The 17,558-nt window shown below is 39.6% G+C and overlaps 1 protein-coding gene across 2 annotated transcripts; it reads right to left on the bottom strand.

Annotated features, from left to right (window-relative positions):
* Positions 1–572: 572 nt before the first annotated feature.
* apmap (adipocyte plasma membrane associated protein) lies at positions 573–17,414 on the bottom strand. 2 transcript variants are annotated; one of them, XR_009064645.1, is made up of 10 exons: positions 17,155–17,414; positions 14,283–14,399; positions 12,090–12,205; positions 11,931–12,023; positions 9,154–9,270; positions 8,335–8,509; positions 6,923–7,057; positions 6,631–6,823; positions 3,004–4,667; positions 577–2,808 (listed from the first exon to the last, which is right to left on the bottom strand). XR_009064645.1 is itself a non-coding variant. In XM_057848430.1 (9 exons), the coding sequence occupies exons 1-9, from the start codon at positions 17,244–17,246 to the stop codon at positions 4,458–4,460; spliced, it is 1,248 nt and encodes a 415-aa protein (XP_057704413.1). In that variant the 5' UTR covers positions 17,247–17,414; the 3' UTR covers positions 573–4,457. The 2 variants fall into 2 exon arrangements, 1 of the variants encoding a protein (XP_057704413.1); XM_057848430.1 differs by having other exon boundaries at positions 573–4,667.
* Between the last annotated feature and the right edge of the window lie 144 nt (positions 17,415–17,558).

Consider the following 17,558-nt stretch of genomic DNA (forward strand, 5'->3'; position numbering starts at 1 on the left):
CCATGGACGTCCAAACTTCCCATTCATTTTCAATGGCAAAAAAAACAATGTCCCCAGACCAACAGGAAAGCCCAGATATCAATAGGACATGTCCCCCATATGTCCCCGATTCCATTGACGCATATGTAAGTCAATGCCATTGATGGCTATGGACATCCAAATTTCCCATTCATTTTCAATTGCAAAAAAACAACAACAACAAAAAAACAATATCCCCAAATTAACAGGAAATGACCAGATATCAATAGGACGTGTCCCCCAAATGTCCCTGTAGTACAAGTACATGCAAGTATATGAACTAGTAGTCCAGTAGACGCAAGTACACATACTTGTGTACTTGTACTAAAAGCGTCATTTTATTATAAGTATATGAACTAGTAGTGCCACCCAAGTACATGTACTTGTAATTAAAGTCCACGCAAGAACACATACTTTTAGCAGTGTACACAGGTACAGCTACGTATAGTAAAATGACATATGTACTTACTTGTAGTTCAAGTACACACAAGAACATGTACTTGTAGCACCATTACAGACATTTGTAATAACTTTACACACAAGTACATATGCTAGTAGTGCAATTACATGTACTAGTAGTACAAATAAAGGCAAGAACACATAGTTGTAGCAAAATGACACACGTACATTTAGTACAAGTACATGCAAGTATATGAACTAGTAGTACCAGTACACGCACTTGTCATTCAAGTACACGCAAGAACACATGTAGCACCAGTAAAAGCACTTGTAGTTACAGTACACACAACTACATGTGCTAGCAGTGCAACTGAATGTAGTAGTAGTAGTACAATTACACGCAAGAACACATCATTGTAGCATTGTACGTAGGTACAGGCACTTATAGTAAAATTACACGCGCACTAGTAGAATAGAACAGAAAGCCTTCATTGTCATTGTACAGAGTACAACGAGATTTAAAGTGCAAGTACACACAAGTACAGGTACTGGTAGTACAAGAAAACCAAGTGACCCTGGAGTACCTCAAAATCACCAGGAGGTGACCCGATAGAAACAGAAGATGACTCAATATCAACAGGAAGTGACCCCCAAACGCCTCAAAATCAACAGGAACAGACTCTGAAACAGAACAGTATCCTTTATTGTCATTGTAAATACCCCAAAATTAACAAGAAGTAACCTGCAATCAACAGGAAGTGACCCCCAAAGTGCCCCAAAAGCAGTAGGAAGTGACCCAAAATCTGCAAGTAAATACCAAATGACACAAAATCAACAGGAAGTGACCCCGAAATGCCTACAAATCAATAGGAAGTGACCCAATTTAAACAGGAAGTAACCCCAAATGGCCCAAAATCAACAGGAAGAGACTCTGAAGTAGAACAGAATCGCATATTGTCATTGTAAACATCCCCAAAGTAACAAGTATCCTGCAGTCAACAGGAAGTGACCCCAAAGTGCCCCAAAATCAACAGGAAATGACCTGATATGAATAGGAAGTGACCTGGAAATGCCCCCAAATCAACAGGAAGCTACCCCACAACAGGAAGTTACCCAATATAAACAGGAAGTTATCCGATACACCCTTAAGCGCTTTGAAATGAAATGTATTATTATTATTATTATTATTAAGCATTCCTATCCATTGACAGACTGCCATTGACAGCTCTTGCCGTCAAATCCATTTCACCTGGGAAGGCTGGCGTTGAGTGATCATGTTTCACTGCAATTGACCTAATATTTCCAACAACAACAAAAAAACCCCGCTTTTTCCTTTGTACAGTGGTATGAAAAAGTGAACCATTTCTGCATGACATCATCAAATGTGATCTGATCTTTGTCAAAATCTCACAGATGAAAAAAACAGTGTCTGCTTTAACTAAAACCACCCAAACATTGAAGGGGAAAAGATATCGTCATCGCACACACCATATAATTGTTTGCATTAGTCTAACACATGTATAGTCTAACACATACATATGGTACAGGTTCTCGTATGCACCGTCTAACTGTTTGCATTACTCTACACGTAATATAATTAATCAAGAAATAGTATCATTTTCATATTTACGGTAGGACTACACGACTAATATAAAATAAATAGCACACCATAGTTTAATGAGAAGAAATAGAAGAGATACACAATGCCGTCTTATCACAAGATTGACGCACCAACTCTTGCAATCAGCTCTCCCAGCAAACTCCAAGGACAAAGCGCTTTGTCCTAAAACAAGTACAACCAGGCCGGACAGCAAAGTTGATAGCGGGCGTCCCAATCCGCGCACGAACCTAACCCGCCCGAAACCGGCCACAGAGGGGAAGACCCAAAAGCAACGCTCAGAAACGCCTTCGACACGGCCCGCCTCAGCAAAGACTTTAAAAAGACTGGACACTGAGATAACACAGATTTTTGCTGCTCAGAAACATGTAGCCTTGTTTTGGATCCAGAATTGTCCCTCCGTCGTCTGTTTTGGCCTTGGTTTTACCATTGTCGACGAATAAATTGTCAACCTGTTTTCGGTGAGTGTTCTTCAAACTTTTGAAACATGGAGTCAGCACAAAGAGTTAAAATAAGAAGAGGACGCGCGAGATTCGGCCTTCCCGGCGGGCGCACGCGAGGCAGCGTCAGCCGAGCGGCACTTGTTTTGGCTGGTGCTGTTACCGGGTCCGTCTGGGCCGGGGGGGCGAATTTCAACAACATTAATAGGTTTTCATATTTTAATGAGGATAGTATGCAAACAATGACAGAAGGGGGAAAATTAGTGAACCATTATATCTAAACTTTTGGGGCAGCAATACCTTCAACTAGACCAGGGGTCAGCAACCCTGGTCCTCGAGAGCCGCTATCCAACTGGTTTTCCATGTGTCCGTCTTTAAACACACCTGAATCAAAAATCAAACTCGTCATCAGGCTCCTGCAGAGCTTGGTGATGAGCTGATCATTTGTTTCAGGTGTGTTAATGGAGGGGGACATGGAAAACAAGCTGGATAGCGACTCTCGAGGACCAGGGTTGCAGATCCCTGAACCGGACGCTTCCTGTTGCTGCAGATCAGTCTGGCACATCGATCAGGACTAATCTTGGTCCATTCTTCTCTACAAAACTGCTGTCGTTCAGTCAGATTCCTGGGGTGTATGGCATAAATCGCTGTCTTTAGGTTATGCCACAGCATCTCAATGGGGTTCAAGTCTGGACTTTGACTTGGCCAATCCAGAACATGTATTTTGTTCTTCTGAAGTTGATTTACTTGTGTGTTTTGGATCATTGTCTTGTTGCAGCATCCATCCTCTTTTTAGCTTCAACTGTCTGACAGACGGGCTCAGGTTTTCTTGCAGCTTTTGAATTCATTAAAGATTGCAAGTTGTCCAGGCCCTGAGAAAGCAAAACAGCCCCAAATCATGATGCTCCCTCCACCATGCTTCACGGTGTTGATGTTGTTGAGCTGTTCCATTTTTCCTCCACACATGACGTTGTGTGCTACTCCCAAACAATTCAACTTTGGTTTCATCAGTCCACAAAATATTTTGCCAAAACTTCTGTGGAGTGTCCAAGTGCCTTTTTGCAAACGACCAAAAATGTTTTTTAGACAGCAGTGGCTTCCTCCGTGGAGTTCTCCCATGAACACCATTCTTAGCCATAGTTTTATGTATAGTTGATGTGTACACAGAGATATTGGACTGCGCCAGTGATTTCTGTAAGTCTTTAGGAGACACTTTAGGGTTCTTTTTTACCTCTCTGAGTATTCTGCGCTGAACTTTTGTCGTCATCTTTGGTGGGCGGCCGCTCTTTGTGAGTGAAGCAACAGTGCCAAACCCTCTCTTGTTTTTAGATAACTTCTCTGACTGTCGATTGATGAACATCCTGCCTTTTAGAGATGGTTTTGTATCCTTTCCCAGCTTTATACAAATCAACAATCCTTAATCGCAGGTCTTGAAGACAGCTCTTTTGACCGAGCCATGATGCACATCGGACAATGCTTCTCATCGAGACAATTCATACCAGGTGTGTGTTTTATAGTGGGCAGGGCAGCTTTAAACCAAATATTAGTGATTGGACACACAGCTGACTTTAATTGTTTGGTGAAAATTGGTTTCAGTTGCTATTAGGCAGAAGGTTGACTTACTTATTTTTACCCCTTCTGTCATTGTTTGCATGCTATCCTCATTAAAATATGAAAACCTTTAAATGTTTGGGTGGTTTTAGTTGAAGTAGACACTGTTTTTACATCTGTGTGATTTTGACAAAGATCATTTTATGCAAAAACTGGAGAATTTCCAAAAGGTTCAGATACTTTTCCATATCACTGTATAAGTCACATTTTTTTTCATACTTTGACCCATTCTTCGACTTTATGTACAAATTGAGACTTGGGAAAAAAATCAATACATTTGCACACAAAAAAGCTGATCTTTTTGAACTGATTTCTTGCTGAACAAATACAAGTGGCAGGATTTCATCCTTGGAAAGTTTTAACGAGTGGGATCACACTAGGCTCAGGTCCAGTTTGGCCAAGTACGGCGAGCGGAAGGAGCCCAAGTAGAGGCTGCCGTCGTATTCGTGCGCCTCGCTGACGTACGCCGCCACCAGGCCGTCGGGGTCGTGGAAGGTCCTCCGGCAAACCCCGCCGTCTTGCAGCTCGGCCACCAGGCTGTAGCGGGGTACCAACTTCATCATCACGTCCTGGCTAAGGAGCTGAGGTGCGGGGAGGAGGTGGGAAGTAGCATTATTTCCAAATAATATATTAGGGCTGTCAAACGATTAAAATTTTTAATCAAGTTATTTACAACTTAAAAATGAATTAATCGTAATCAATCGCAATTCAAACCATCTATAAAATATGCCATATTTTTCTGTAAATTATTGTTGGAATGGAAAGATAAGACACAAGACGGACATAAACATTCAACATACTGTACATAAGTACTGTATTTGTTTATTATAACAATAAATCCACAAGAGGGCATTAACATTATTAACATTCTGTTAAAGCGATCCATGGATAGAGAGACTTGTAGTTCTTAAAAGATCAATGTTAGCACAAGTTATAGAAATTTTTAGGGTTGTTCCGATCATGTTTTTTTGCTCCCGATCCGATTCCAATCATTCTCGATAATTTTTTCCCGATCATATACATTTTGGCAATGCATTAAGAAAAAAATGAATAAAACTCAGACGAATATATACATTCAACATACAGTACATAAGTACTGTATTTGTTTATTATGGCAATAAATCCTCAAGATGGCATTTACATTATTAACATTCTTTCTGTGAGAAGGATCCACGGATAAAAAGACTTGTGACTTTGTATATTGTGACTAAATATTGCCATCTAGTGTATTTGTTGAGCTTTCAGTAAAGGATACCGTAGCCATGCCTAAATGCATGATGGGAAGTGGAACCATAACTGTGCGTAGTGCTACCAATGGATATATCTTCTCTGCGTTGGGAAATAACATAAGGTGTTAAGAAAAAGATTAATTGCTACCTTGCTTCCCCACATTGCTTCCCATGATATTTTTAATCGTAGGGAGAGGGATTGTAAGGCTGTAGCCAATTAAAAAAAGGCTCCAAAGGCTGCCAAAATTCACTCTGCTCACAGATTGAGCGCAACAATGCGTGGGTAGGTCACGCAGCACATGCATTAATTGCGTTAAATATTTTAACGTGATACATAAAAAAAAAAATAAAAAAAAATACCGCCGTTATCATGATAAATTTGATAACCCTACCTTAAGCCTAAACTAAAGACTCTGGATGAGTGCAACATATTATGTCTGTAACGTTGAATACAATTAAAAAACAATTAATTAAAAAATATATATACTGTATATTAAAAAGGCATGGCAATATTTTTTTTTGCCGATTCCGATACTTTGAAAATGACGTGATCGGGACATCTCTAGAAATTTTATATTAAAACCCCTCTTGATGTTTTCGTTTTGACAAAATTTGTAAAATTTTCAATCAAAAAATAAACTAAATAATAAACCATTTAAGCATTTATTCAGAAGAATTTTCAACAGAAAAAGCTGTTTTCGTAAGGTGTCATTTGCTTACAGACTAGCATCATCGTTCACAATATTTACGTTAAATAAATGCTACCAGTACGTTTTTGTTGTTGTTGCTTTTAACCAATAATCGAGACTGTTTTACGTCCATATCTATAAAGAATTCAGGGATTTAAGCATTTATTCACAAGAATTTTCAACGAAAATGTTGTTTTACATATGGCGGCTGCTAATTTTCTTACTGACTAGCCTCATATTTTTACAATATTTACCTAAAATAAATGCTACCTGCAGTTTTTTTTACTTTTAACAAAGAATCGGGACTGTTTTACGTCAATATCTATTAAGAATTCAGGGATTTAAGCATTCATTCACAAGAATTTTCAACGGAAAAAGCTCTTTGTCTGTGTTTCCACTCGGTCAGCTTTGACGGAGATAGGCCCCCTACGGATCGGCCCTGCGCCGCGTGTCCCGTCAATATATTATGATGTCTATTACTCAAATAATGAGTAACTGCTTAGAATGTTCTTTTGAACACAATGTCAAATTAAAGTAAAAAGTACCGTGTAGTAGAAGTCCGTTTTCTGCAAAAGGTAACGTTGTGCTTGCTAGCTAGCTAGCAGAAAAAGCGCATTTATTTGTACCTTGAAGAGGAGTTTCTTGAGAGCGGGTCTTTGCGACAGGAAGTCCAACATGGAGAAGCCCGGGTTGGGGCGCACGGCCGACATGGCCACCCAGTAGCCGCCGCCCGAGCTGGGACGGACGTTGTCGGGGAAACCGGGAAGGTTGTCCGCGAAGTTGTCCATGCCGCCCTTGTTAAGACCCGCCACGTGGACCCTAAAGCATTTTGGTCGCCTCATTTCAATCCATCAAATCCTTTATTTGGTTGCTACCTTCTAGAAAATTCCACAACTTTATTGCTGTATTCTTTTGTACCTTCGTATCCGGGCCATGGCGGTCTCGGCGACCAGGACGGACTCCTCGTCGGGAAGCAACTGAATGCCGTTGGGGAATCGCAGGTTGTCCATCACCACGCTCACTTCTCCGCTTTCCACGTCGTACTCCAAAACCCTGACGGGCAGAGAACAAGAACGCGTCATAATACTCGGGCTACCATTGTCCTCACGATAGTTATGATTTGCGATATAAGGCTCTGAAATCAAGCTACGCTTTTATAACTAATGAACACAAAAACAAGTTTTTTAAAATCTTTCTGCTGTGAATCTGCTAATTCATTCACTGCCAACCCTCCTACTTCAAATGGATTGGACGTCAATGGCAGCCAGAGTAAGTAGCAGATGATTTGAATCTTATAAAAATCAGTTTAAGCTTGTTATGAATTTATTTTACTGTCAATGCATTGACTTTAATAGGAAATTTGCCCCTACCAACATGGCCGTCATGAAGCCATTTGATAGGTCTTTAATGCTTCTGCTATCAATTTCAATGAGTTTATCACTAGTAGACGTCCAATCCATTTGAAGCGGGAGACTGGCAGGCAGCTAATGAACATCTGTTCAGTGGCTGTCGACCCTCCCACTTCAATTTGGACGTCTAAGGTCGTCAATGTCAGCCACACACAATACCAGTTCAGAAATAAGCTACTTAGAACTTCATACATTGACATTAATGGAAGTGTTGCCCCTACCAACATGGCCGCCCTGAGGCCATTTTACAGGTATTTTTATACTTCTGCCATAAATTTCAATGAGTTTATCACTAGTAGACGTCTAATCGATTTGAAGTGGGAGGCTGACAGGCAGCTAATAAAAAGCCGTTCAGTCGCTGCCAACCCTCCCACTTCAAATTGGACGTCTTAGAGCGTCAATGTTAGTCACACAATAAATCAGTTGAGAAAGAAGCTAGTTAGGACTTCAAACATTGATATTAATGGGAATGTTGCCCCTACCAATATGGCCGCCCTGTGGCCATTTGACAGGTCTTTCTAATGCTTCTGCCATCAATTTCAAATACTTTATCACTACTAAACTTTCAGTCCATATGACGCAGGAAGCTTGCAGGCAGCTAATGAACGGACGTTCAGTCGCCGCCAACCCTCCAACTTCAATTCAAGGGAGGGTGGCAGTGAATGAACGTTCATTCGCTGCCACCCTCCCACTTCAAATGGATTGGACGTCTACTAGTGATAAACTCATTCCAATTCACAGCAGAAGCTCGTTTTTCCTCTTTATTATTTTGTACAATATCCTAGAATGATTTCCTGACCAATGTATCGATAGTCGTTGTATCGCCAAATCGTCAAATCATTGTTATCGTGAGCTTTGAATCGCAAATCGTATCGTATTGTGAGGTAACAAGAGGTTCCCACTCCTAATATATTGCCACACCGTCCGTCGGCCGGGGCCTCCATGATGAGGTGAAGGTAATCTCTGCGATGCCACCTGCTGCTGGAGGAGGTGAAGTACACCCTCTTGCCGTCCTGCGTCACCGCTAGGTCGTTGATGAACAGCAACTTCCTGCCGCCAACCTCCTGACCTCCCGACACCAGCTGAGTGGACTCGCCTGGAAAAAACCAAGAGAGCGGAGGGTGATGGAGGGCGGTCTCCTCCGTGTGCTACCTAAGCTAACTTGCTAATGTAGGCTTTGTCCTGGGCAGGAAAACCTGAAAAAGTAGGCTAACAAACTTATGCTAAGCTAACATAACTACTAAAAGATTTGTTAGAAGGAAGAAAAACAGTCAAAAGTAAGCAAGCAGACTTGCGCAGCCTGCTAACAAGAGTCCTGAGCACATGAGCTAAGCTAACGTACTATTCTGGTATTAGCTTTGTTTGAAAGGAGGAAAACGAGAAAAAGTAGGCTAGTAAACCTTTGCTAAGATAACTACAAATGTGGTATTAGCTTGGTTAGGTGGAGGGAAAATGGGGAAAAGTGGGCTACTCCGCTAATAAAAGTGATTAGCACATGAGCTAAGCTAACAAACGAGCGTGGCATTAGCTTTTAGGAGGGAAAATGGTGAAGAGTCGGCTACTCTGGTAGTAAAAGTGATTAGCACTTGAGCTATGCTAACCTACTATTTTGGTATAATGGCACTCTACAACTGCACACTCCATATATAAGTGTGTATTAGTAGTTTTTTCCTGTTTGGCAAAGGTTTTTAAGCAACGATGGCCATTCACAGCAATGATGTATCCCATGTCCTGTCTCACCTGTGGTGGGGTTGACCTCATAGATGCCCAGGTAGGCGTCAGCTACAAACAAAGTCCCATTGGGCCCTACTCTGATCCCCAGGGGTCTCCCGCAGGTCGTCTCGTCCGCCGCTGATCCTGCGTATGCACACCGCACAAGAATTGCAAAGTTGAACGTGTGTTCTTGCGGCGTCAGTGTCGAGACTCCCAATATTATACTTATATTCCTGTGCAACTTATCTATTTTTTCCTTTGACTGATGCATTGTGGACTAGTTGGACTTATACTCCAGAGCTATTATAGGTAGGCTGAATATGGTATTGTAATAGAGGCCAACAAACGCTACCTTTTCCTTCAAAAATCCGACTGTAGTCAGTATGTGTTATTTTTAGGTTGGTAGGTAGGTAGGTAGGATGGCAGGTTGACTGGTTGGTTCATTGGTAGGATGCTAGGTAGAGTGGATGGTTGGTAGGTAGGTAAGTAGGTAGGAAGAGAGGTATGTAGGTTGGTTGATAGGATGCTAGCCAGGTAAGTTGGTAGGATGCTAGGTAGGATAGATGAGATGTTGGTAGGTAGATGCTATGTTGGTCGGATGGATGGTTGGTTAGTAGTTATGGTGCTAAGTAGGTAGGATGATAGGTATCTAAGTTGGTTGGTAGGATCCTCGGTAGGCAGGATTCTCGATAGGATGTTAGCTAGGCAGAGTGGATGGTTGGTTGGTAGGTAGGTAGGATGATAGGTATATACAGTGGGGCAAATAAGTATTTAGTCAACCACCAATTGTGCACGTTCTCCTACTTTAAAAGATTAGAGAGGCCTGTAATTGTCAACATGGGTAAACCTCAAACATGAGACAGAACGTGAAAAAACAGAAAATCACATTGTTTGATTTTTAAAGAATTTATTTCCAAATTTGAGTGGAAAATAAGTATTTGGTCACCTACAAACAAGCAAGATTCCTGGCTGTCAAAGAAGTCTAACTTCTTCTCACGAGGTCTAACGAGGCTCCACTCGTTACCTGACCAAAATGAAACCAAAATAGAACTTTTTGGTAGAAACACAGGTTCTCGTGTTCGGAGGAGAAAGAATACTGAATTGCATCCTGAAGAACACCATACCCACTGTGAAGCTTAGAAGTGGAAACATCATTCTTTGGGGCTGTTTTTCTGCAAAGGGACCAGGATGACTGATCTGTGTAAAGGAAAGAATGAATGGGGCCATGTATTAAGAGATTTTGGGTGAAAATCTCCTTCCATCAGCAAGGGCATTGAAGATGAGACGTGGCTGGGTCTTTCAGCATGACAATGATCCCAAACACACAGCCAGGGCAACAAAGGAGTGGCTTCGTCAGAAGCATTTCAAGGTCCTGGAGTGGTCTAGCCAGTCTCCAGATCTTAACCCCATAGAAAATCTGCGGAGGGAGTTGAAAGTCCATGTTGCCCAATGCAAGCCCCATAACATAACTGCTCTAGAGGAGATCTACATGGAGGAATGGGCCAAAATACCAGCAACAGTGTGTGAAAAGCTTATGAAGCGTTACAGAAAACGTTTGGCCTCCGTTATTGCCAACAAATGGTACATAACAAAGTATTGATATGAACTTTTGGTATTGACCAAATACTTATTTTCCACCATGATTTGCAAATAAATTCTTTAAAAATCAAACAATGTGATTTTCTGTTTTTTTTTTCCACATTCTGTCTCTCATGGTTGAGGTTTACCCATATTGACAATTACAAGCCTTTCTAATCTTTTCAAGTAGGAGAACTTGCACAATTAGTGGTTGACTAAATACTTATTTGCCCCACTGTGTAACATTCTATTTTGATATCGCTGGCCTAAACAAATGTATTATAAATATTTCAGAAAAAAAGTACTAATTCATGCATGTTAAGGTCAAAGTCGAAAGTATATTGCACAAATTACGCATACTTACCACCAGTGTTGTTAATAACGGCGTTACAATATAACGGCGTTACTAACGCCGTTATTTTTTTCAGTAGTGGGTAATCTAATTAATTACTTTTCTCATCTTGGCAACGCCGTTACCGTTACTGAGGACGGAAAGGCATGCGTTACTATGTGTTATTATATTGGTCGAAAAGTGTGACAGAGCAGAGCAGGAGTGGGGAGGAGGCAAGAAAGTTGTGACGCCGAGCAAACGCGATGCTAGGTAGCTCCAATAATACATGTTGTAGCCGATAGCCTACAAACTACGCCCGCATGTTATGGTAGATATGGTAGACATGGTAGATATCACATATACTGTATATAGATATAACTAGATGCAAAATGACAGACACGGCACTAGATGCGTTAGTAAACAGCCGCCATCTTAAAGCAGTAGACTTTTTAGGACGGCTCTGTTGTAGAGAACCTTCCTGGCGAACCTAAGTAAGTTTTTATCCAAAATACTTCTAAATCGGCAAAATCTCGACTTGAATCTATCTTTAAATGATGAAACAGTTTAAAACTTTCATATGTCGAAAGTAGAGAGAAGGGAACTAATGCAATAATGGGAGCAATTTTAACAACTTTTAACAGTTGATTCAGGGTAAAGGGTAAATTAGGGTAAAGAATTGGGCTCGGGCCAATTGTAACAAAAACCTTCACAAAAAACTTCACATAGTGTGGCCAGTTTAAAAAAAAAAAAAAGTAATTATCACCAATTACTTTGCCAAGTAACTAATTACTCTTACATTCAGGTAATTGAGTTACTAACGGAATTACTTTTTGGGAGAAGTCATTTGTAACTATAATTAATTACTTTTTTCAGTAAGATTAACAACACTGCTTACCACAGGGTGTTTTTCCCAATCTGGCCAGTGTGAAAACCCTCCGTCCGATGAGCTTGACAATCCTTCCGTCAGCCGTGCCGCTGTAAATAACATCTGCGAGGGAGTGATCGGTCAGTAAAATGTTGGATAAATGGCAGCCGGCGGGTTGGTGGCGCGAACCTCCGATGTTCGCCATCGATTCCGGACCGGCAATGGCGTCCTCGTAGAGTCTGGTGGCCAAACGCAGCTTGGTATTGGGTTCCCAGCAGCCCGTCATGGGGGGTGGATCCTTCAGACTGCGGGGAAGGACTAAAGGTTGACCCATATATCGGCCGGCCAATATATGGACTTTTTACAGATATCAGCTGATATAATATAATTAGGGGTGTCAAACGATTACAATTTTTAATCGAGTTAATTACAGCTTAAAAATTAATTAATCGCAATTAATCGCAATTCAAACCATCTATAAAATATGCCATATTTTTCTGTAAATTAATGTTGGAATGGAAAGATAAGACACAAGACGGATATATACATTCAACATACGGTACATAAGTACTGTATTTGTTTATTATAACAATAAATCAACAAGATGGCATTACCATTATTAACATTCTGTTAAAGCGAACCATGGATAGAAAGACTTGTAGTTCTTAAAAGGTAAATGTTAGTACAAGTTATAGAAATTTTATATTAAAACCCCTCTTAATGTTTTCGTTTTAATAAAATTTGTAAAATTTTCAATCAAAAAATAAACTACTGTATTTTTCGGACTACAAGTCGCTCCTGAGTATAAGTCGATCCAGCCATAAAATGCCCAACGAAGAGAAAAAAAACATATACAAGTCGCACCGGAGTATAAGTCGAATTTTTGGGGGAAATTTACTTGATAAAATCCAACACATAGAACAGACATGTCATCTTGAAAGGCAATTTAATATAAAAATACAATAGAGAACAACATGCTAAATAAATGTACAGTGTACAGCGCATGAACAACGAAATGTGAATATACTGTCCTACGCTACGGCTCGGTCCTGACTATCCAGCGAACTCCCAAAAGACAATGCTGGACGTCCGTATAATTTGCTGAATCAATTTGGTCCTCGATAGAAAACAGGTTCGCATCAACGTAAATAAATGATAATTAGGTACTATTAGTAATAAGTAACAGGTTAGCATGCGTTCGCTATCATTAGCACATCGTTCAAACAACCACACAACTGGCTCTAAGTGTCCGATCGCGGGTGGAAAACACACAACGACAACAGAAAAGATGATACACGCAGGCGTTGCCACTGTAGGGATGATTTAAAAGCATAAACAATGAAAGTAGATTCGCAGTCGTCTATTCTCTCTCGCTAACTCGCCCACTCACTCACTCAGAGCTACGTAGCTGTCCGTCTTCTTCTGGCGTGTGAGCACTCTTCTTCACGTAAACAAGTGCGAGTGCGCCCTCACGTGGGCGTGAAAGCGCCACAAACTAGATGCATCCATTCCAAGATAAAAAAGTCAATAATACAATTGAACATACACTGCCAAAGGCAGAAAGCGAACGTCAGATAACAATAGCATAAGAACATGCTAACAACTTTACAAAACCATCAGTGTCACTGCAAAACACCAAAATAACATGTGAAATTATATCATAATGTGTTAATAATTCCACACATAAGTCGCTCCTGAGTATAAGTCGCACCCCCAGCCAAAATATGAAAAAAAACGCGACTTATAGTCCGAAAAATACGGTAGTACCCCGCCATTGTTGATGTCAATAATTACTTACACAATGCTCATGGGTGCTGAAGCCTATAAAATCAGTCACACCCAAGCGCCAGCAGAGGGCAACAAAACTCCGTAAAACACAACCAGTACACATTTCACTATCCTGTCATTTTAATCTGTTTGAGAGGGGCATTTGTGTGTTAATTGCGTCAAATATTTTACGTGATTGATTAAAAAAATTAATTATTGCCCGTTAACGCGATAATTTTGACAGCCCTAAATATATTATAATTTTGTATGAGGTCCCTTCCTGTAGATTTGGCGGCATTTCAAGGTCATTTCCTGTTGATACCAGGTAACTTCCTGTTGATTAGGGGAAATGTTTTGATCACATCCTGTTGACATCAGATCATTTCCAATTGATTTGGGGGCTTCAGTGTGTTTCTAACTGATAACAAGTCACTCCCTTTTGATTAAGAGGTCACTTCCTGTTGATATTGGGTCACTTCCTGACGGTGGTGCTTGCATGTACATGCAAAAATCAATAATTAACAATAAAAACAATTAATATTGGCATCATCATCAGTCCCATATCAGCGAACTTCTGAACGTGACGCTCAATAAATCGGCAGAGTGCGGACTCACATCAGGATGTCGGGCCGGATAGGCGACTCCAGTACGAGCAGGACGACGAGAAGCGGCAAAAGCAGGAAGCCGCCCAGCGACAGCAACGTCACCCGGAAGACACGGCCGCTGTAAGTCCTAGAACAACAAGTGACATAGTGAGCGCTACCGGAAGCGACCAACACTAGCGAGACGGCCGACGTTTCGTCCGAGTTGATCTTTCGACGACTGTAAATGAATGTAAATGAATGCTGTAAATTGAACAGTTTGTTACAAGTAGACGTCAATCCGGTTGAGAAATAAGGTAATTGCGACTTTTTTTTAAGGCGACGCATTGACTTGAATGGGAACGTGGCCCCTACCAACATGGCCGCCCTGAACCGAGGCCATGTTGTAGGGGCGACAAAAGCGCTTTCAGGCTTCTGCAGTCAATTGAAATTAATATTATCACCAGTAGACGGCCAATCCATTTGAAGTGGGAGGGTGGCAGCAAATGAACATTCGCTTCCAACCCTGTTTTTTTTTTTGCAATTTATGTGTTTGTGCAGTTTTCATGTTTTTGTAGTTTATTTTTGCAATATATGTGTTTTTGTTGGGGCAGTTTTGTTGTGGTTTTTTAAATTTTGCAATTGTTTTTGTATTTTTTTGGAGTTCTGGTTTTGTGTTTTTTATTTTTGGTGTTTTTTTGTTGCAGTTTTTCATTTTTTTTTGCAGTTTTTCTCAATTTTTGCAATTGTTTTCTGTAGTTTTTGCAGTTTTGCTGGTTCTGCGATTTTTGCAATGTATGTGTTTTTTGTGCACTTTTTTGAAAATTTTGTGCTTGTTGTAGTTTTTTTAAATTTTGCAATTTTTTTGTCTTTTTGAAGTTCTGTTTTTGTGTTTTCTATTTTTGCAGTTTAGTGTTTTTTTTTTTTGCAGTTTTTTTATATTTTTTGTGGGTTTTTTACCGTTTTTCCTCAATGTTGCAATTGTTTTCTGTGGTTTTTGCGGTATTGCTGGTTTTGTGAAACATGTGTTTGTGCAGTTTTTGTGTGTGTTTTTTTTGTTGCAATTTATGAGTTTGTGCAGTTTTTGTGTTTTTTTTTTGCAATTCATGTGTTTGTGCAGTTTTCGTGTTTTTGTAGTTTTTTTTTGCAACTTATGTGTTTTTGTGCAGTTTTTTTTGTAGTTTTTAAATTTTGTTTCTGTATTTTTTGGAGTTCTGTTTTTGTGTTATTTTTGGTGCTTTGTGTATTTTTTTTTGCAGTTGTTCATGTTTTTTTTTTCCAGTTTTTCTTAATTTTGCAATTGTTTTCTGTAGTTTTTTGCAGTTTTGCTGGTTTTGGGATTTTTACAATTTGTGTGTTTGTGCAGTGTTCGTGTTTTTTGTAGTTTTTTGCAAGTTTTTTGAAGACGTGCTCTTTGCAGTTTTTGTATTTTTTTAAGTTCTGATTGTGTGTTTTTTATTTTTGCAGTTTAGTGTATTTTTTGCAGTTTTTCATATTTTTTTATGGGGTTATTTTTGCCGTTTTTCTTAATGCTGAAATTGTTTTCTGCAGTTTTTGCAGTTTTGTTTTTTGCAAACTATGTGTTTTCTATGTGTAGTTTTTTGTGGATTGTGTTATTGTAGTTTTTCAAAGTTTTGCAATTGTTTTTTTATTTCTTACAGTTCTGGTTTTGTGTTTTTTATTTTTGCAGTTTTGTGGACATATTTGTTTTTGCAGTTTTTCATGTTTTTGGGTGTTTTTTTGTAGCAATTTTTTATCGATTTTGCAATTGTTTACTATAGTTTTCGCAGTTTTGCTGGTTTTCTGTTTTTTACAATTAATGTGCGCTGGTTTTGTTTTTTTTTTGTCATTTTTTGCAATTCATGTGTTTTTTTGTAATTGGAATTTTTGTGCTTTTTTTTTTTTTACAGATTATGTGTTTTTGTAGTTTTTCGAAATTTTGCAATTGTTTTTGCATTTTTGGCAGTACTGGTTTTCTGATTTTTGCATTTTTGTGTAATTTTTTTTGCAGCTTTCATGGTTTTGTGTTTTTTTTTTTTGCAGTTTTTCTTGATTTTGCAATTGTTTTCAATAGTTTTCGCAGTTTTGCTGTTTTTGAATTAGGTGTTTTTGTGTGCAGTTTCGGTGTTTTTTTTTTTTTTTTGCAATTTCGTTTTTTTTGTTTGCAGTTTTTGAGTTTGTTTTTTCATAGTTTTTCCTCAATTTTGCAATTGTTTTTTTCAGTTTTTGCAGCTGTTTTTTTTTTTTTAAACAGTTTTGTGCATTTTGCAGTTTTTCGTGTATTTTTGTTCACTTTATCTCAATTTTGCAATTCTTTTCTGTAGTTTTTTAGGTTTTGCTAGTATTTCTGTTTTGCTTTTTTGTAGTTTATTTCAGTTTTGCGGTTTTGGTGGTTTTTGTATCTTTTGCAATTTGTTTTTTATTTTGTGCAGTTTTTTAATTTTTGCCATTTCAGTAGTTTTTGCAGTTTTTTTTTTTTCAATTTTTGCTGTTTGTGATATTTCAGTAGTTTTTGCGATTTTTCTCATTTGTGGTTTTCCCAGGTTGTTTTTAAAAACCCTTCATCACAGTATTTTACAATTTCCATGACATTTAAAATCAAAACAAATTGATATATTCATTAAAAAAAATAAAATAAGGAAATTGTCCATTTTTTTTTTGCCATTGATTTGAACAAGTCATGTTTTGAGCACTGTGCCTGTGTAGCGCCATCTAGCGTTGAAGTGAGAAGTGCAACAGACTGAATTGAAGCTTCCTGTGCAGCCATTTCTTCCTTCATTTAGCGCGGGCCACAACATTAGCGTTAGCACCAAGCTAGCAAACTTGTGTTCTTATGGGGGACTACTAAACGTCAGCTAGGAAAGGCACCGCTAGGCTACGTCGTTTCAGTGACGTCCTTCTCTCACCCCTTGCCCTTGTGCACGTGCTCCGCGCGCGTGTCCGTGATGACGTTGTTCCTGTTTTGCCTCCGGAAGCGCAAACCCGCCGTCTCGTTCATGCTGGATCTTCTTCGGTTCGGTTCGCTGGCGTTCGGCTTCGCTCCGTTCTGCTCGGCGCGTCCCGTCCTCCTCCTCCTTTTCCGGAAACGCGGTCATTGACGGCGTCACGCGCGCACGTCTTCCGCTCGAAGGTTTCCCGTACGATTTCAAAATAAAGCTAAGCGTCGGCAGTAGTCTTTTGAAATCGAAAGGGTTTGGAAATGACTAAGGAGGACTAAAAACGGACAAAATTCAGTTAAATCATAAAAATTGTCTGGCGGAAATCTATAAATACTCAAATAAGATTTAAAATATGACAAAATGATGGAAGT

Source organism: Corythoichthys intestinalis, chromosome 10, assembly GCF_030265065.1.
Source record: "Corythoichthys intestinalis isolate RoL2023-P3 chromosome 10, ASM3026506v1, whole genome shotgun sequence".
Lineage (NCBI taxonomy): Eukaryota > Metazoa > Chordata > Actinopteri > Syngnathiformes > Syngnathidae > Corythoichthys > Corythoichthys intestinalis.